Source organism: Pseudorasbora parva, chromosome 15 (genome assembly GCF_024679245.1).
Source record: "Pseudorasbora parva isolate DD20220531a chromosome 15, ASM2467924v1, whole genome shotgun sequence".
Lineage (NCBI taxonomy): Eukaryota > Metazoa > Chordata > Actinopteri > Cypriniformes > Gobionidae > Pseudorasbora > Pseudorasbora parva.
In genome coordinates, this window is record NC_090186.1 from 28698600 (window position 1) to 28719336 (window position 20737).

General features: G+C 38.6%; 1 protein-coding gene across 3 annotated transcripts in view; it reads left to right on the forward strand.

The window, feature by feature from the left end:
• Nucleotides 1–567: 567 nt before the first annotated feature.
• The window catches only part of nhsl1b (NHS-like 1b), a 119659-nt gene continuing 99489 nt past the window's right edge, over nt 568–20737 (forward strand). The window contains exon 1 of one of the 3 annotated variants that reach the window (XM_067417590.1): nt 568–1460. In XM_067417590.1, coding sequence (XP_067273691.1) covers nt 1139–1460 — 322 coding nt within the window. In that variant the 5' untranslated portion in view covers nt 568–1138. The remainder of the gene's footprint in view (nt 1461–20737) is intronic. The other 2 variants (XM_067417594.1, XM_067417591.1) reach the window with 2 other exon arrangements.

Below are 20737 nucleotides of genomic sequence, written 5' to 3' on the forward strand. Positions count from 1 at the left end.
GGTAAAGGAAATAAGTCATGTTTACATCTTGATATTTATGCATGCTTTATATTTTATTGTATTTATTACAACTTATTTTATTGTTGTATTTAATTTTCTTCAAGTCATCTTTAAAGTCATACCAAAAATATTATTTTCTTTAAACACTATGAATTATAACTTAATTCACATGAGGAGAATTTATAAATCTGTTCATCTCGACATTTAAAAGTATTTTAGGTAACAATTTGTTTAACAGTGTCCGTTACACTTTACATCTACTTACTTATGCATAATTTATAGTTACTATTAATAACTAGGCTATGAATTATGCATAAGTACATGCAACTAACCCTAAACCAAACACTAGTCTTACACTCACTAACCATATAGTACAGGCTGCCTAATTATTATTACTCAGTAAATGCATTAGGCTATTCAAATGCATAAATGGTAGGCTATAGGCCTAATTACACTGTACCTTTGAAACAAAGTGTAACCTAGATTTTTTTGAAAAAAATTTAAATTTTTTTTTTTTTTTTAATGTAATATGTAGAATTAAATCAGTTTAATGTACTTTGTAGAACCCAACCATTTGTTTTTGACATCCTCAGAACATCAGTTAAAATAAAGCAATATTGTATTTAAAATATGAACACTAATAAAAACAAGCATTAATCAGCATGACTTAAAATGCCATGTATATCAAGTGTTTACTTTGTTTAAGGAATGTAACCGGTTAAGGCACATTCAAGAAAAATGTCTGAAAATGCAATAAAGAGCCTCGAAGTCCGTGATAACCGGAGTCTCCATCCCGGGTTTTCCACGCAGCGGACGCTGGAGGCAGGTAACCACTCCCTCACAGCGCTTGTGGATTCGCCGATCCAGTTCCAGTTGCTACAGGTGGTAGGGAAGCCTATTCCTTGTTTTCCATATACTTTCTATTCACTTTTCGTCTCGACTCTGCTTTCAAAAAGCATGTTCCCCGTTGCTCCCGAACACCAGCGGCAACGTCCCGGACTGCTTCTGCATCTTTCAAAAAATTATGGCGGGACCTTTTGTGAACAAACCTTCTTCTCGCGGCAACTTCTGGGACTCAGCGTTTGGATTTTAGGTCGCCTCACCCCGATGTTCATCTCAAATTTAAACAGGGTTTAAAATGCCGTTCCCCGAAAGAACCGTTGAGCCTCAGCTGGTGAGCAGGTTGAGAGGGAGTGATGTCTTAGAGAGAAGCTTCGTGACTCCGGACGGTCGAAGAGTTCGCAAACCTGTTTTGTTTTCTTCTTTGGAAGAAGTGTGTTGTCATTCGCTTACCAGCATCCTGCATCAACTGTCCGATCTATCGCGTCATGCCAGTGACATTTTCCTGGGAATTGAGACTCAGGCTGTGGTGATCTCGCAAAGGACATCGAGGATTCAAGTGCGTTTGGAGAGATTGCAGCTCACCGCGCGCAAGTTTGATCCCAAAACGATTCAAATACGTAAGTTTCTAGACTCACTCATGTATCTGTTGCCAACTTTAATGGTTGGGAAGACATTTATGAACAAGTCAGTAACAAACATGTAGCAGAACATCAGTTAATAAACATACAACTTGATCCATTTCATATACAGTAAATCTTTTAGGCTTTCTTAAGAAATGACCCAAAGTATGCTTGCTAATGACTTATTTATGAAAGTTTTAGTCTGGTACGTGATTTTGAAGGAAACTCATCTAAATGGTGTCACCCATTGAATGGCAAATGTCAGTTGAAACTCGAAATGAACTACGGATTTGGTCTGCGAGATAAAAGGCGAGTGTGAATGTTATGAGACAAGCACATGGCGTTTGGTGTAATGATTTGAGGTGAAGAGAATGCAGTTTCCCTTAAGGGCCGAAGTCCTGTCAAATGTGATAGATCTCCTTTAACGTACCATCTGCGCCCACCGACACCCCAACAGCAGCAAACCCCCTAAAGACACCCCACCTTCATAAAGGAGTAGTTCACTTTAAAATGAAAATTACCTCATGGTTTACTAACCCTCAAGCCATCCTAGGTGTATATGACATTTTTCTTTCAGACGAATACAACCAGAGTTATAATAATAAATATCCTGAAGCATCAAAGATGTATCATGGCAGTGACGGGGTCCATTAAATTTGAAGCTTAAAAAAAGCACATCCATCCATCATAAACATACTCCACACGGCTCCGGGGGGTTAATAAAGTCCTTCTGAAGCAAATTGATGGGATTTTGTTAGAAAAATATACATATTTAAAACGTTAAAGTAAAATATCTAGCTGACCGATAGACCGTCTTCCGTATTAAACTTACAGAAAAAGTGTATCTGGCACAACACATTACTAGAACATAGCATAAGCCTTTTGAACTGTGAGAGGCATAACATTTTCTGTGTAAGTTGAATAGCCTACAGAAGGCCGTCTGTCGGTTGCAATTTTACTTTACTAAGTTTTTAAACATTAGATATTTTCTTACAAAACTCGATCGATTCGCTTCAGAAGGTCTTTTTTTAACCCCTGGAGCTGTGTGGAGTACATTTATGATGGATGGATGTGCTCTTTTGAGCTTCAAACTTAATGGACCCCATCACTTGCATTTATAAAGCTTTGGAGCGTCAGGATATTTATAAATATAACGATTGTATTCGCCTGAAAGAAGAATGTCATATACACCTATGATGGCTTGAGGGTAAATCATGGGCTAATTTTAATTTTAAAGTGAACTACTCCTTTAAGGGTGCCTGTGTTTGCAAGGACTGGAATAATGAAGAGGACTGGAACAATGAAGAGGATTGGAATAATGGCTGCTGAAAATTCAGCTTTGCCATCAAAGGAATAAATTACATTTTAAAATATATTAAAGTAGAGAACAGTTTATTTAAATTGTAATAATATTTCACAATATTACTGTTTTAAAATTATTTTTGTATTTTAGCCTTGGGGAGCATAAGAGACTTCTTTCAAAAACATTTACTGACTGCAAACTTTTGATCTCTAGTGTAAATGCATGCAAATGTGCAGTATGAGCAAACTGGCCATTTTTTGTATGAAACTTAACAAGAACTTATGGTGACTGACTATATATTTATTTAATTTAGCCAGTTAGAATAGATTGTATATTTCTTGTCTGCTGATGAAAATAGCTTCAAACGAAGCCATCAGACTTAGGCTTGGGCGGTATCCAAATTTTGATACCGTCAAACCTCCTCCCTATTTTACCTCGGTATACGGTATTACCGTGAATAATTAAAATATTATGATGTAAGGCTCAGACAGCGTCAACAAACTGTTGGCTTGGCTTATATATATATATATATATATATATATATATATATATATATATATATATATATATATATATATATATATATAGGCCTATATTTTTATTTTATTTTTTACATTTGAGCCCCTGCCCCTGAGAAACTCTCTGCACGTTTTATGCTTACCGTTATGAGACAATTGTCAGACAATTGACATTTTTTTTTGTGAGTCCCATGTCCACTTGATTTTTGTGGAGTTCATGCTTATTGCTTACATTGCCAGCTGTGTGACAAAAGGCTTCGGCAATATTACAGCATAGTCCGAGGGTGCGCTCGGTTTTTCATCCACGCAGCAGTGAGGATGGTGGTTTCGGATATGCGCCCTTAGGTTCAAGGTATTTCCATCTCTCGCGGTCATCTTTTTGTTGCACAATTTGCAAATTGCCTCGTCTGTATTTACCGTCAAAACCCAAAATACTTCCAAACTGCAGAAGTTGTGTTCTTTTTCGAGACCGAATAACTCAGTGCCCGACTCGCCGTCTTTTCCCCCCTCTCTCTCTCTCTCTCTCTCTCTCTCTCTCATCCACGCTGTCACAACAACGCATACACATATTTAGGCATTTAATAAATAAATAGTATTTAATATGTAAATAGTTTAATTAGTTCAACTTATTAAATATTTAATAATTAATTGTAAATCAGCAATATGTAAGTTGATCTGTTTTTTTTTTTGACGGTTTGACGGTATTGAAACTGATACCGTTGCTATTTTTCGATCCCGCGGTATACCATTTTACCGTATTACCGCCCAAGACTGGAACGGAGCATGTTTCACACAACTTCCCCTTCTAAAAAGCCTGCTCGCTGGTAAGAGAAACCCCACTCAGTGCGCTCCATGGAGCGAGAGAAAGCGCTGACGCTCCCCACTCCGCTTACACTTTGCACTGCTTTATGCTTACACACTGATACAAACATATACTCTTAAACATACTCTTATACTGAGCAGTCTTTAGATTGGATTGTAACATGCACTGTAAACTGGTATGTCACCATCTACTGCCTTCTAAAAGAGGGTTGTTAACTGATACTGCTAATGACATGAGTCATCTGTGAAGGTGAATAAAGGTTTCCACAGGGAGAGCTCTTATGTGGATGTCCTGGCCTTCAGAGGATTGCTAATAATGATCAGTTCAACAATAGCATGTCATTTCAGTCAGACAGACAGGATGCATGACTCACTGTGATGCTCAGTACTGGAATTGACAAGACGGTCGCATGGCAATTCATAAGTATTTTATGATTGTATGCATTCATAAGCAATTCCCATACAATCTCATTCTTACATTTTTGTAAGATCTGCTCACAACCCCTTAGGGTTAGAGTAGGAAACGACCTTAAGGGTGATGTTTTACCTATAAAATGTGTTTTCACACAAGTCAGAACGAAGCGTGCCGCACAAGTCCTGAAAAGTGTAGCCAAAACTTCTCGATTTCCCCCAGGTGATTGGTCCCAATATAGCTCATAAATTCCGCCCTCTCCATGTAATGTAATGGAGAAACAATCATTACACTTCAAACTAATTTTTTCCAAAGATGGTTTCTGCCATTTTAAGGATCTATCATGACGTTTTTTAAATAAGTTTAGTTTTAGTTAGTTATTTGATGCCATAAAACAGGGGTGTGACATAATGAGTGACAGCTTCTTTGAGCGCAGTTGTCACTGAGGCACCTACCGACTTTTTTCGGGATTATCAGGAGGAGATTGGAGCTTCAACTTTAATTTCTAAATTGCCGTAACTATTTCACACGACATCATAAGTCGTTCTGCAGTAAACAGGAGTGTGATATTGCGGGAGTGTGGGCGGTACATGCGGGGTTTTGATATCGCTGTTCTACTTCCTGCTCTCTACATATCAGAATGCAAACATTTATATAATATAACAAACTAGTAATACTTACAAATTCTAATGAGATCCGGTTGGAATTGATAGCAGTCTGTCACATAGTCCCATCCTAGCCTGGATGCCAGGCGAACCTAGCCCCGTTCACAAATTTTTTACGTCGGGCAGTTTGGTCTGGCCTTGCTCCATAGAGGAGTAATTATCTCCGAACAGAAACTGTTCAGACCAATGAGATCATCAGGGCGGGCTTTAGACGATAACGGACAGATGATAAACAGCACGTCATCAAAGGGGCTTGGATTATATTTACTCGAATACTAAACGGAAAGCTTGTTTGTATCTGCATTTACCTTCACAATTTCTCTCAAAAATGATGATCATGTTGGGTAAGTACTCTGTGTATCAATAAATTATTTTATTTATTTACAACGCTGGCTAAGATAGTTTATTCCAGCGCGTGTGCAGACAGGGTTGCCAAGTTTTTACCACAAAATCCGCCAGCTACTAGCCCTAAACAATAGCTTCTCGGGGGGGTTCTCCGGAAAAAAATGGTGTTTAGGGGGTAAAAGGTATGTTATTTTGGCAAGGTGGCCAGCTAAAATTCGCACTCATGGGTCTATGTATCACATAATAGTCGCTTCAACCTGCAGACATAGAAAACAACCGGCGGAAGAAAACACAGACTTGGCAAAACTGTGCAGTTGAGCTCTGTCTGTTGACATTTGACAATGTGTCGCTTCGTTGCTCTGATTGGTTGTAGGTCTGTCCAATCTTTCCTGGTTCGGTTGAAACACGCCTCATGATCACAGCCCAATGGAGCCGTTTCAGACTCATATTCTGACTAGAATTGAGTATGACCACGTCAGGCTAGTCCCATCCTCTTTTTGGGTCAAAATAAGTGTGTTTTATTGAATAAAATGAGTAAATGTAGTGTAATAAAAAATGTTTAAGTGTCATACTTCTTGCGAGTTTGAGAAGTTGTGTGTGAGGATCGGAAATTGCAGACGGTCACCGCGACCATGTTGGGTTGCATGTTTTCTGCGGAAAGATGAGGGGTTTTATTTTTAAAATATGGAATAATGTGATCATACACCTGGTGGTCATGTACACTCCTGGTATAGGAAAGAGAAAGATAGCATTAGAAAGGCTTGTTTACATATTTTGCACCTTAGAATGTTTATAATAGCAGATTTGGTTAACCAGAATTGATTCATTTTATGTTCCTTGTGCCTTAATATCTTGCTTATCCTGATAATGGTTTAAGGCAGGAAGAAGTTTGGCTCATTACTACTGTTTGTCAATGGTTAACCATACCAGGACACTGTTATTCAATTTAATTTATTTATTTGTAAAGCATTTTAAAAGCAACCTAGGCTGGCCGAAGTGCTGTACATGTAGAAGAGGGGCGAGATCGTTGCAGGCGAGATTGTGGGACAGACAGGATGATTTCTAAGTGATCTGGATAGGTTGTGAGTAACAATTATATTGTAAAGGTTTTTTGGGGGGCTAGATTGTTGAGAACTTTGTAAACAACTTATAGAATTTTAAAATCAATTCGGTATTGCACTGGCAGCCAGTGCAGAGAGTGTAAAATTGCTGTGATATGATCACATTTGCAGCTTCCCGCGAGCAGACGGGCAGCTGCGTTTTGGACCATTAGGATTCGAGAGCTGGAGAAAGAGTGAACCTGACATACAATGAATTATTACAGTTATCTAATCATGTTGAAATAGAAGCGTGAATAAAAGTTTCAAAAACTATCGCTGCTTAAAAATGTTTTGACTTACCTGGCTAACCGGTGATTGTAAAATCTAACTGAATCCCAAATCTTTAACGTCGGAGGTAAGGTATGGTGTGTGGGGGCCAAGATTGATATTTTTCTCATCAGAATGCTCTTTTGGGCTCAAATTGGATAATTTAGTGAGCCACAATTTGAGTTGGTGGATACAGGCTTCCAATCTCTTAAATGCAGAATTAAGTTTGTGTTTTTATAGATGTGTAGAGTTGGTTGAATGTCATCCGCATAGCAGTGATGCCACACACAAAATGTACTCATATTGATCCCAAAGGTAGCATGTATAATGGCAATAATAGGGGGTGCTATATGCTCTAGGATGATAAAGGCCTGGAACAGCATTGTTGTAATCTTTATATTTGAGTAATTCACATTTTAAGTTAAGGACATTTTGTGTGTGTGCGTGTGTGTGTGTTTATGTGGTTAAAGGTCACATTATGTGTTTCTGTATAGGTTGAAGGTGTTGCGTCACGGTCAGCTACTGTTGGTCTTAAAGAGGAAACACCTGGGCCCGTATTTATCAAGCCTCTGAGAATTACTCACAAGAACACTGCTTAGAATTGAGTTAACATTTATGTCATTAATGACTCACCTTAATGTCATTCCTCACCCATAAGACCTCCGTTCATCTTCGGAATACATACAGTTTAAGGTATTTAATATTTTAGTCCCAGAGCATATGCAGTCTATGCACACTATACTGTCCATGACTTGAAAGCTAATAAAAACATCATCAAAGACTGAAGCGAGTCAAGCGATGTTGTGAAGCTTCCCGTCATTTCTGCGTTCAAATCGGTTCAAATGCAGCCCTGCCTTCCCGGAATGCTGTGCTGAAGTGTTGAAGTCGCTTGATGTCACCCATAGGAATAAAGTGAAGCGCGGCACGGACTATAACAACATAAGTGTTCATGGACGAGTGGATCTGCAGCTGAGAGAGTGTTTATGGGTGTGCATTTCCTTTCTCGCTTTAGTCACGCGCGCGCACCCTACCGGGAGAAGAGCCCGTACGGCCCATACAAGGACCTTCCGCTCTATCGACGTCAAGCCCATACTCGAAAAAAACTCTCCGAAACTTTTGAGAAACTGGAAGGAGTATTTTTAACACAGAAATACTCCATCAAACGCCCAACATTAGTTTTTGAAACTTTGTCTATGTTTAGGATGGGAATCCAAGTCTTTAACAGTGTAAAAAGCTCAGTATGCATGAAACAGCATTTCACCCCCCCTTTAAAGACAAGTAAACAGTTGGTAATAAAATAAGAACAAATAATCAATTAAAATTGAAAATGAAGACCGGGGGATCTCTTAAATGCAGAATTCTTTTGCCAAGAGAAATCTTGGCGACACAACCCCTCCCGTCATTTCAGCTCGCTTTTCAAAACAATGAAAGTATGGCGAAGTTGGTTTCTACGGCTCTGCTTTCGTCAGCGAAAAAGTTAAGAAACTCGACGCTAACGCCGGTTTCACACTGCACGCACAGGCAGGGCAGAAGCTTTCCGTATGGTCGCGCTTAAATACATTACAAATAAAGTGTGTATTAAATACAGACAAATATTGTCCATTCTGTCAGATTTTCCGGTGGTCTGCTCGACCCATATCCTTCTCGTGCTTTTATTATGATTTATGATAGGCACATTAGGCAGCATATCTGCTGCAAATTCGACCGTGTTCCCCTCTCTTCCAAACACGTATGCATATAACATGCTGTATATGGGTAGTTTACATGATAAGTAACCTTATGAAAAGTAACCTTAAAGCTAAGATAAGCCTCTCGTTTTAATCATTTAAAGGGGCCTTTGAAGTTGGGAAAAAAACTTCTCGCAGTACTGTGTTTTCGTGTATTTTATTTTTTATTTTTCACAGCTCTGGATCATAATGGTGATTGTTAAACCCTCAGAACAATTCACTACATGATTTTATGTTGAAATTTTATTTTTTCATGTTAATTTTCAGCTTTAAATGTTTAACTTAATAGTACTGTATGTAAAATATGATTTATCTTGAAAAAATATGATTAAAATATGATTTTTTTAAGTTCTTTATTAATTTTTTTACTTGAAAGAAAAAGCTAATGAAGCACTTTCATTTTAACTTATATAAACTAATATAATGCATTCTACTGGAAAGTTTAAAGCTCATAACCATTAATATTTGAAGTGCAGTGTTATGTTGCATCATGCAGTATTTGTCGTAAAAAGTAAATGTGATGTTTGTTACCTCAATAAATTTAAGGTCATTTCTATTTTTTGTTTTATGTTCATTTGCAAAAATTAAAACGTAAAAAACGGAATTTGCAAAAATTCAAACGTAAAAACGGAATTTGGGGAAAAATAAAACGGAATTTGGGATTTTATAGAGCCCTAAGGTTTATTAGGCTGCTGTAGGGCTGGGTGATATGGCCAAAAATATTGACAAAAGCCCCTTGCATCCTTTTCCAATCTTTTGGTTACCAGACCGAAATGTCTTAACCACATAACCACACCAGGCCAACTCAATAATAATCTGGCTCACAATACGGTTTACAACCTTTGGGGGATGCACTTCTGTTAGATTACTAACACATTGTTTGATTACTAGAACACTGATGGTTTTCAAACAAGCATCTCCTTCTGAGCTGTGGAATTTCTCTGTCAGTCTTCCCTGAATATTTTTAGTATGTGTGTGTCTGTTCCCTCTGCTCCACTCAGGCTTTTTCTAGGTCCCCTGCTTGACTTGTTTTACATATGATGGTCTAAAAGGGTGGAGTTGATCACACAAACAATAGAGCTTCAGTTCACTATTTACAGTATATCAGTGAGTAAATGATTACACCAGTGTGCTTCCAGATCAAGTGATTGCTGTGTTCTCTGATTGTGTGTTTACTCTGTAAACCTCAGAGGTCTAATTAGGACTCACTTAGCCGTAGTTGTTATCGCTGTTGTCCGACTGTTGTCAGTGTGTGCGCATATAAACAGCTAAAGATCATTTTCTCTGAGCATTTTTGTTAGCCAAGATCATTACGGCTTAGGGTTAATAATTCCTTGTTTTTCTCATGGTCATGAATATCTTTTTTTTTCTACTTTGCTTTCTTTAATTTGCTCTCTTTGTTTGGTGTGTTTTGTATGCATGGACTCAGATGGGATTTCTGGGTCCAAGTCCAACCCAAATCCAAAGCCAGACCCAGGGAAAATAAGCACCTTTAACCTCCGGAGCACTCGGCATGGGAAAAGAGCAGAATAACTCTTTCATTCCCTGACCACTAGACCTCAGCCCCTGATATATGCACTAACGGCTGATTCTGCACACACAAAATCAGTGCATCTACAGCCTACATTCATAGAAACTCACTTAATACAACCTCAGATGCACCTCAGCCGTTGAGCCAAACTATTCCCAGAAGCCTGTTTGTTCAGCCGACCACCAATTGTACTGATTCCCATTATACCGCATTATACATGTTCCCGTGATACTTCAGTCTCTCTGATCTGCATGATCTCTTAGATTTTTCCTCCAAACTAATGCCGGCAAAGCGTGAAGTTTTACTGGCTCTATTTTTCAACAATATTTGTATGGTTTTGAGCAAAATATTTGTGAAGTTTTGACTGTTGTCATGACTATTTTAAACCCTCAATGCATGAAATATCAGTATCATATTGGGTAGAGAATGCCCAGATGTATATCATTGTCAATATTTATCGGCCGGTTTTTGATCAATTGTAAACCATCGGCTTATATGACCAGCATATATGGCATATATGACCAGGTTGATCACCCTGTAGCCCAAGACTGGTTTCCCCCTGAAGCTAAGCAGGGCTGAGCCTGGTCAGTACCTGGATGGGAGACCAACTGGGAAAACCAGGTAGCTGCTGGTAGAGGTGTTAGTGAGGCCAGCAGGAGGTGCTCACCCTGTGGTCTGAGTGGGTCTTAACACCCACGTATATACAGTATAGTGATGGGGACACTATACTGTCAAAGAGCACCGTCCTTTGGATGAGACGTTAAACCGAGGTCCTGACTCTCAGTGGTAATTAAAAATCCCATGACACTTCTCGTAAAAAGAGTAGGGGTGTAAGTACCCCGTGGTCCTGGCCAAATTCCCTCAATTGGCCCTTACCAATCATGGCCTCCTAATAATCCCCATCCACTGAATTGGCTCTATCACCCTCTCACCTCCCCACCTATCGCTGGTGTGTGGTGAGCGTACTGGCGCCATTGTACTGTGGCTGCCGTCGCATCATTCAAGTGGAGGCTGCACACTGGTGGTGGTTGAGGAGAGATCCCTGACATGAGTGTAAAGCGCTTTGGGTGTACAGTAGTACATATGAAAGTGCTATAAAGGCCTCATTTATTCATTCATTCATTCATATATGAGGTGAAAAGGTCTGATATAATAAACCGAAAAAGAGTTGTAAAACGTCTGTTGTGAAATCCAACTTTTTTCTCTGGGTAAAATAATTAAATACATTAGCTAGTATTCCTCAGTGTATATGTTTTTTTTTTTTTTTTAACTTAAAACACGATCAAAACAGTTTTTTTTACAGTTGAAATAAGTGAGCAAATGACAAATATCAGTATCAGTATTGGAATCTGCCAATAATTGTTTGTTAAAATTGTTATCATATTGGCAAAAAAAAAAAAAAAATATCTTATTGGTGCAATAATATTTGGTCCTATTAGTACAGGGTAGCTGTAATAAGCATTGGATATTTAACTGCCCTGCTGCTTTCCACTATTTTTACTTTTAGATTACCTTTGTCGTAGGGCTGGGCGTTACAAATTTAAAGGCTTGTTTTTGCTCCCAAGTGAAAGATGTAGAAACAAGACTGTTAATTGTGGTTTTAAACTACTCTCTTTTTTTCTTTTCTTTTTTGTCAGAACATGACAGACTTCACGTTTTTGAATTCCTTACACTTCTCTAGGAGCCTAGAAATCTAGACGCACCCTAGCGAGTGTCGTCTAGCAAGTCTCAATACACTTCTGAGCTGTAAACGCCATACTCTTGTCGGGCCAATCACATTGTGTATAGAGTCGGTGGGCGTGGCTTAATATAATGATGGTCGAGTTGCGCATGCGCGTGCTTAGTAAACAAAGAAGCTGGTGAACGGCGGCCTTTCAAATCAGCTTTGACCGTGACTCTGGAAGACTTGGAGTTAAGCTTTTCTCTGAGAAAAGAACAAAGAACGGCACTGAAGTCATTCTTAAGAAGGGAAGATGTGTTCGAAGTTTTGCCGACCGGATACGTCCACCAAAGTCATACGATTTCAGGAGTTTGACACGCGATCCGAAACATAAATCGATACGCTCAGCTCTACTTTGCTGTCATCTAATGCTTACTTGAAGTTAAACATTAAAAATGTAACAACTGCTAAATTGTAAAATGAATATCCATTTATATGCATATTCATACTGTATATTATAATGCTGTGATGTTTAAATTTACTTGCAGCATTGTAGCAGTGCTTTTAAGTTTTTTAGACTAAATGGTATTGAATTTGAATACCGGGCAGTTGATTATGGTCACATCATAAAGATAATTATTTCGAAGAATTCAAAGAAGGTTAATATCAGTTCATCTATTTCTTTTTTTTGTTCTGATGATTTAGGAAACGGAAAGCAAAGTACAGTAGACAGAAATTGAGCTTGAAACTGCAAAGCCTCATGTGCATTTAAAATGTTTTAGTTGCATTTCTTCATTTGCTCATCCCTTTGGAATAGGAAATCTACCCGTATAAGTGCTGGGATTTTAAGCTCGCAAAAGCCATGAGGATTAAAGCCAGATAACATCAGGCCTGAACATGTGAAAGTAGAATTTCTTTTTCTGCTTGTAAATGGGACATTTTTTTCCCAGCGTGAAACCCTCTCACATGTGTTTGAGTGGTCTTAGGAAAGTGCATTACTCTGTGTTATGATATAGTATTTACAGCTCTATTGAAACATCTAGTTTTTTTGTTTGATGCCTCTCTGACACAGCATCTTAGAGCACAAAGCCACTGTGTGCAAACAGACATAAAGCAGATCCTTCCACATTGCTTTATTAGTTCATCTCCACCCAACTCTCCAAAAATGTATCTCTGTTCAGGCACCGCTTTTAAAGCATGTCCACAGGGCAAGGTAAGGTGCAACCAGAGCACTCACATTAATTGACTATCCAGAATTCCAAATGGGTGTTTTGAATTTGAGATGTCTTTGCATGTTCTTTTACACATTTGGTGCCCATTGTCCAAATTTACTGTATGTATGAAAGGCTGAAGATGCTGATTTCACATAATTCATGGTCCAAAATGACCTGAAAGTTCAGTCAGTCTTTGAAGATAAGGAGGAAATTGTGATATGGCTGTGATTAATGATTTTTTTTTTGTGCGTGTTCAGCTAATGCAAAGATTTTGAAATCTGTATATTTTTTAATCAGAGTTGCATGACCCTGCCTGTAATTGTTTTGTTCTGAATTAAGTTGTGTAGGCTTAGGCTACTGTTGTGTTGTCTTGGTGTCTTTGGAAATACTATGTTTTCCCTTAGTTAAATGCAGTCCGGTTCACCCCTCTGGACATCTGGAGGTTAAATAAGATGGATTAAAGACAGAAGGAAGATTTGAAATCACACGCACTTGGAGGAGTGGAGCTACGCGAAAAACAGAATCCTGTAAGTTGAGTAAGGCAGATGAGAGATGTGGTTATGTAAGAAGTTTTGATGAACTGTCAGTCTTTAATCTTTGATTCTGCCAGGCGGTTGATGACCCCTGGTAGAGAAGCTAGTCAATGGTCTGTCCGGATCCACACAACGCAACAAATGACATCGAAGTATCTAAGTACTGTCATCCAACATCTCAGAAATGTCTTTGGTTTTCATCCTTGTGTGCGATTGAAACACAGAATCCATTGGACAGTTTGCTTTCGGTCTCTGCTTTTCAACGCCCTTTATTCAAACAATTGTTCTGCAGTTGGGAGCTTTCTTGATGTCCTTGCCTTTCATATATTGGCTGGTCCATATGTGTGCGTCCATTCAATATTTTGTTTTTGAGTCCTTGATGTTCCTCTTGATCTAGCGCTCTCAGATCTCACCAGCCTCTCCTACCCGAGTGTGACCTGATCCATCTCATCTGGCCTCGACTGACCACATGTCCTCTTATGAAGCCTTTATTAGGCCGGTAATGTATTGTATGCCATGTTTATAGAGTTGATTTCCTATCCTAAAGCCAGCTGGATTACTGGTGGCATTACAGTGCTATGAGGACCTTCTGCTCTTGTGGACTTTGAAAAATATGCCGTTTTGTAGTTAAAGTCCTTGGTTACGGGGATTTATGAGCACTATGGAAAGCCATATGCTTTTCATCTCAACTACATTTGATTGTAACTTTGTGAATACGACTATTTCTTCATGGTTCAAGCAGTTTTGGTTGTCCAGTTTTTTTTCCTTGGCCACTCCAGATTGGATCTGGAACTACGTGTGTTTACTTTGTGCTTTCACCAGCCCACGAGCCCAGGCTCTGTCTGTAGGCTCAAGTTTGTTTTTCCATCAAAGAAGCTCTGGGGCAAGGCAGAGGGGCCAATGTGTCCCGTAACACGCTCATGATGACGATGATAGCGATGAAAGCTGTGTTGTCCTTGTTCTCAGGCCTAATCCAATAGCCATTGTGCTTTTCAGAGCCATCTCACTGCATAATACAACGGATCAAACAACCCATGTGTTTGTGCGCACACACATGTCGGCGTGTGCCCACACATTCAATAATATAGGGGCCCAGGAAAAGTAAACATGGAAAGATCTCACTTTTTTGTGAGTGTGATTTCATGATGTAACTCCAATGATGAGGCATTTGGAGAGTGTTTGCATGGCTTCATGAGTGGCTGGCTTTAGGTATTCTGCTGAGTCATCCTGTGACGTACTTTAAGAACAAGATGTTAGGAAATTAATATTGAATATTGTGTAAACAACTTCTTAACTATGGCAATACGATTTTGTATAACAAATATTTAAGTTGCATAACCTTACCTCTAATTTATGTTGTGTGTTTTTATGAACTTTTTTCCAATGAATTTGTCATCATAGAATTATTTTCTTATTAATCAATCATAATACTGAGAAGTCCTAAAGGAGACATTGCACTAAAACCAACCAAGCGTTTGTGAAAGGTTAGAAATCTGCTCCTTCTAATGGTCTTTTTTTAAATTTCCCTAAAATGCTTTTTTATTGTTCTTGTCTAATTAGAACTGACTAGAAAGGTCACGGGAATTTACTGTTCAAAAGCTGTGTGAACCCTGACTTTCTGCTGATCAGACAGTCATTATTGGTCACCACGATTTTGCCGAGACATGTTCCTGGATCAACATATTTTGTTGATCCTGGAACAACATTCTTGTCTGAAATTGTAGTCATAAGCTCATAACTAGCGATGCACCGAAATGAGAATCGTGGGCCGAAACTGAAAATTCAGGAGGCACCTGGCTGGAAAAACGGAAATAAATAATCAATTAATAATCACACTCAATGGTCAAATAGATAAAACTGAGTTGCACAAACATTTAAATTTTACATTTTTTATATCAACTTTTTAATAACTGACTGTAAAAAACATAATAAAAATAATAAAAAACTGTAAACTTGTCCCTCAAATCTGATTCATTGACTGGAATGTTGTACCCGGTGAAATTGTGTTTACCGTCATGATCAGCCTTTCAGATGTCTGGACGTTAATCTGCTTGAAGTTACTCATTACAGGCCAAGAGTAAGACATAGAATGAAATGTAGTTCATCCAGAAACATTACAACCAGCTTCCAGAAATCAGATAAGAAAAGCAGTAAAAGCAGTGATCTACATGAATCAGTGTAACACAGAAAAAAAACCTGATTGTTTTATAGCAAGTATAATAGACAATGTTGTCCAGGTGGCATTTATCTTGCCCATGTGTTCATGACCAAAAACAGCCTCCATATCTTGATCCTCTTCTTGGAGACTCCTTTATTAGTCAGTTCTTCTTCTGCTGTGACAGAAGCTTTCCACATCAGTCTTAATCATGTCAGAATGAGGCCTGTCAGGCTGCTTTTGGATTAGGGTAAAAAAACACCCTCCCTTTTGTTTGAGGTCAAAGGTGCTCTTCTCAGAAGTACAGCCCGTTTGAAAGGACTGATCATTAGCGTTCCTCCCAGATTGGAGAGCCTCTCCCATGGGCCGTTAGCTAAAGGAATAAGTTCAGGATTGGAAGTGCTTTGGTTTTCTATGGGTGGTGTTTGTGTTGGTTCAGTGCTCTGTAGTATTTCCACCTCTGCGAATGTTGTTTGGACACGAACCTCAAAGTGGCCATATGAGAAATTATGTTGGGCATGGCGCGGTACACCCAGGCACCACATAAACACAAACATTACTCAGAGTATGCACATAGTGCACTGGAGACTTGAATAAGGCAGTACATTTATTTATAGTTATTTCCTGAAAAGCAGGTGTCGGCAACATGAGGTGCTATTTATTTATTTATTTATTTGTTTGTTTGTTTGTTTGTTTGTTTTCTTGCTAAGCATCATAGTATCATATGAACATATTAATTAGTTCTACATCGGTAAAGAGATTTTTGACAGATATTCTCTTTTATGCTCACCAAGGCTGCAGTTGTTTAATAAAAAATACAGTAAAAACTACAATATTGTGAAATATTATTACAATTAAAAAAACTTGTAATATTTTAAATGTAATTTACTCCTGTGATGAATTTTCAGCATCATTATTCCAGTCTTCACTGTCACATGATCCTTCTGAAATCATTCTAATATGCAGAATTGGTGCTCAAAAAAGGTCTTAAAATGTTTATGGCTGTTAATATTGTAATGTGTTCTTAATAATGTAAAATTCTGTAATTTTGGGGCTTAGTGTGCTTTTAATAACACTGTTTAATATCAAAGACGTCCTGGAGTTTAGCAACAGTAGACTGCATTTTACAATATTACATAACTTATTTTGCTGATTTGGATGTTAAGTTTGGGATTTTAGGGAGGAATGAAAGGAAGGTGCACTGGATGGAATGCAGAAGCGGCACTGGGGTTTGAAACCGAGCCGATCTCAGTCTCATTTTGCGTGGGCAGGTGATGCTCTTTAGCAGGTGAGCTGGGCTTGTCTCGCAGAAAACATAAAGCTCATTGTGTCTGTGAGCTGGAGTTACAGCTCGTGGAACGCTGTCGCCGCTCAATAAAAATAAACATGGATTTTCCAGCCCCATCTGTCACTCAATCTCTCTCTCGAACCCCTCTCTCTTTTCCTCACTCACTCCTCTGATTTCTTGTCACTTCTCAAGTCTCCCCCTCACGCTCTTTCTCTCGTGTCCCCTCTGAACTCTCTTATTAGTCTTCATTTTCTCCTTCACTCTTCACATGACTTGGATTACATAGTTTGAGGGTGTGTGTGTGTGTTCATATGTCTGTGTGTGTGGCGTGTAGCCGAGCCAGGGCCTCACGTCCCACTGTGACCGCGCTCTACAAAGGAAATGCCACACAGACCCCAGGACGTTTTATTCACCGTGAAATGCTCTTACAACAGCAACGCTTTGCTACTGTGCAAAGAAACCAGTTTTCCAGGGAGCAGTTCAACAATTAAAATTCATATCTGAAATGATTTTTCCCATGTGAGAAGTTGTGTCAATTGTATTTAAAAAGATTCGAAAATTCTGTCAAGTGCTCACACTCATGTCGTTCCAAACCCGTATGACTTTCTTTCTTCTGCAGAACATAAAAGATCATTTTTGTTAGATAACTGGATGATCCAGTCAGTTAATTGAACTCAAGAACCGGATGAGTTTTATTCATGGGCAAATCTTCCAGCCCATTTTTGTGAAGTAAATTGAAAAGATTTTTGTTGAAAGGATCTGGATCAAAAGAACAATTCATTTATAAAGAATGATCAATTGATTCTTTTGAATGATTCACAGCTACTTTGCTCAGGAACTCTCATGTACACACCAAAGTGGTAACAACTTAAAGGGTTAGTTCACCCAAAAATTAAAATTCTGTCATTAATTACTCACCCTCATGTTGTTTAACATCCGTAAAACCTCTTAAAAATAAATAAATAAATAAAAAAAATTGTTGAAATCCAATGGTTCAGAAAGGCCTTCATTGACACCAATGTCATTTCCTCTCTCAAGACCCATAAAAGGCACTAAAGACGTCGTTACAAAGTCCATCTCACTACAGTGGCTCTACAATAAGTTTATGAAGTGACGAGAATAGTTTTTGTGCGCAAAAAAAAAAAAACGAACAACTAAATAATGACTTGTATAGTGATGGCCAATTTCAAAACACTGCTTCGTGAAGCTTCGAACCGTTATTATAAATCAGTGTATGGCATCAGCGGTTCGGATCACGCCAGAGTCACGTGATTTCAGCAGTTTGGCCGATTGATAGCGATCCGACTCATGAATCGATATGCTAATTGATTAAGTTCCGAAGCTTCAGGAAACAGCGTTTTGTTTTGTTTTTTGTTTATTTTTTTGCGCGCAATTATTCTCGTTGCGTAATAAAATTATTGTACGACAACTGTAGTGAGATGGGCTTTTTTAATGACGTCTTAAGTGCCTTTTATGGGTCTTGAGAGAGGAAATGTTATTGCGGCCAACGGAGGCCTTTCTGAGCCATCAGATTTCAACAAAAATATCTTCATTTGTGTTCCAAAGATGAACGTAGGTCTTACGGGGTGTGGAACGACATGGGGGTGAGTAATTAATGACAACATTTTTTATTTTCATATTATAATACTTCGGAAGACTTTGTAATAGTCATATAGACCACTTCTATGTTTTTTTTTTTTTGTGTCATTTTAAGCTTGATGGCTTCAATATTCATTCACTTTTTTATGAACAGAGTGTCTACATTTCATGTTTTGTGTTCCATAGAGTTTTTGGGTGACATTTTCTAAAAGTGACAATATGCTATTGACACTTGAACAAGTTGTCTGGAAGCAAATTGAGGAAGCTTCATGGAGTGTGTTGGCTTTTTTTGTTGAGTGTGTGTTAATGCGTTTGTTACAGTGTGTTAAAGGTTATTCATTTTTCCTCTGTCTTTGAGTCCCACTGTGAAACAACACAATAGTCACAGCCGCACACACATATGCTCACTTTAAGAGAAGATCAATTTCTTATTTAAAACAACAGAAGATGAACACCACCAAACAATACAAAAAAAGTTGTGTAGTTTCCGTTCTATGTTTACTTTTCCTCGCTCTTTCTTTTTTAAAACATACACTGAATACACACGCACACGAGTTGCTCTCCCACCTAACAGGAGGATGTTATTCAGGAAGAACTGGCGGTGTGGAAAAGCTTCACCACACAGGCAATAAAATTATATTAAAACACCTTTTCACACACTCTCAGCTACAGGAACATACCTCGACCCCCCCTGAACAAACATGCGTTGTGTTGAAAAGTGTGCGTGTGTGGTCAAATGTGTTTTAGATTTATGCCTGTTCAGCATATTTGCACTGACCATTGCTGGAGAGCTTGCACTTTTCTTCCAGACATGGTTTAGTCCTGTGGGATGAGAAAGAGCTAAAAATACAAAAGTATGTTTTCTCTGTTATACTCTCTCTCCTGTTTGTCTTTGTGTGAAGACCGTGCGTGTGTGTTAGGTCTGTTTCGCCTGTAGGGCAGTGTGTTTGCAGCGCAGCAGCTGTGTGTGCATTGTCAAGAAGGGGAGGGCAGGAATTCAGGGATATAAATTACAAATATGTAATTTCTTTTCAACAGCAAACAAAAATGACTTAAGCAGTAGAGGTGGCTTATATGAGCAAAAATGTTTATTACAATATTCTTAATTTATGCAACTCTTATACTTTATAATCAAACTATCATAACAATGTAATTTGAATGACCTCACTGTTCGACATGATGTCTTATAGATTGTACCTTTTGTAACTACCATAGCAGTGTAAGGACCACACTGTTCTTGTAATGTGATTTGACCAATAGCTCAGTTCTGCATTTGATGTGAACAGCATTCATAAATTTATGTTCAGCTGCAGGGCAAATCTCAAACTGATCCGTCTTCATCTGACTCGCCAAACATAGAGGGGTTTGTTCGTTCCCCACACTGACTAAAAAGATGATGTTTGCTGCTGTTTGAGATGGATTACTATACAGTAGAGGAATGCACTGATACACTCCTCTCAGTACTTCAGTAGAGAGAACAGACAGACCTCATCCGTCCTCATAAAACACTGCTTTTTCTGTAGCACATCTCATCCTGCAGAGAGACAGGCCTCTAACACTCACAATCATGGAAAATCCCTCGCAAACTCACTTCCTCTGCGGATGAGTACTGATACTTTGTGAAACATAACCAGGACACAAAGCATTGTGTCGCTTTCCTTTGTGGTTAGTTTCTCTGTCCTCAGGTCAGAGAAATGTGATGTGTTGGCTGATCATATTAAGGTTTGATCACCGTCTGGCCCCCAAATTACGTGTAAAGTAACTAAAGGGTTACTTCAGCGATTTAGCATATGGCTTTGTGTCATTTAAAACTCAGGAGTATATTCGAATGATCGTGCTTCCCAGTTGAGGGCGCTATTTCTGCATGTTTTCAACCGGTCCATGGGGGTGGGATCACACTCACAGCGCTCGGCTCGGGCAGCTGCGGGCATTCATGTAAACGGAGCTGTGCGGAGCAAAGTGAGTGTTTCAACTTTTCAAATCAATTGCTATGAAAGTTAAGCTTCCAAAGGCATGAACTGAAAACACGGCATTATTCGTTACATATAGTACATACTTTATATTATTATTAAATCATTTTTAGAAAGAACTGTTAGCAGATTTTATTAGTTGGCTGACTTTTTATTTTGTACCCT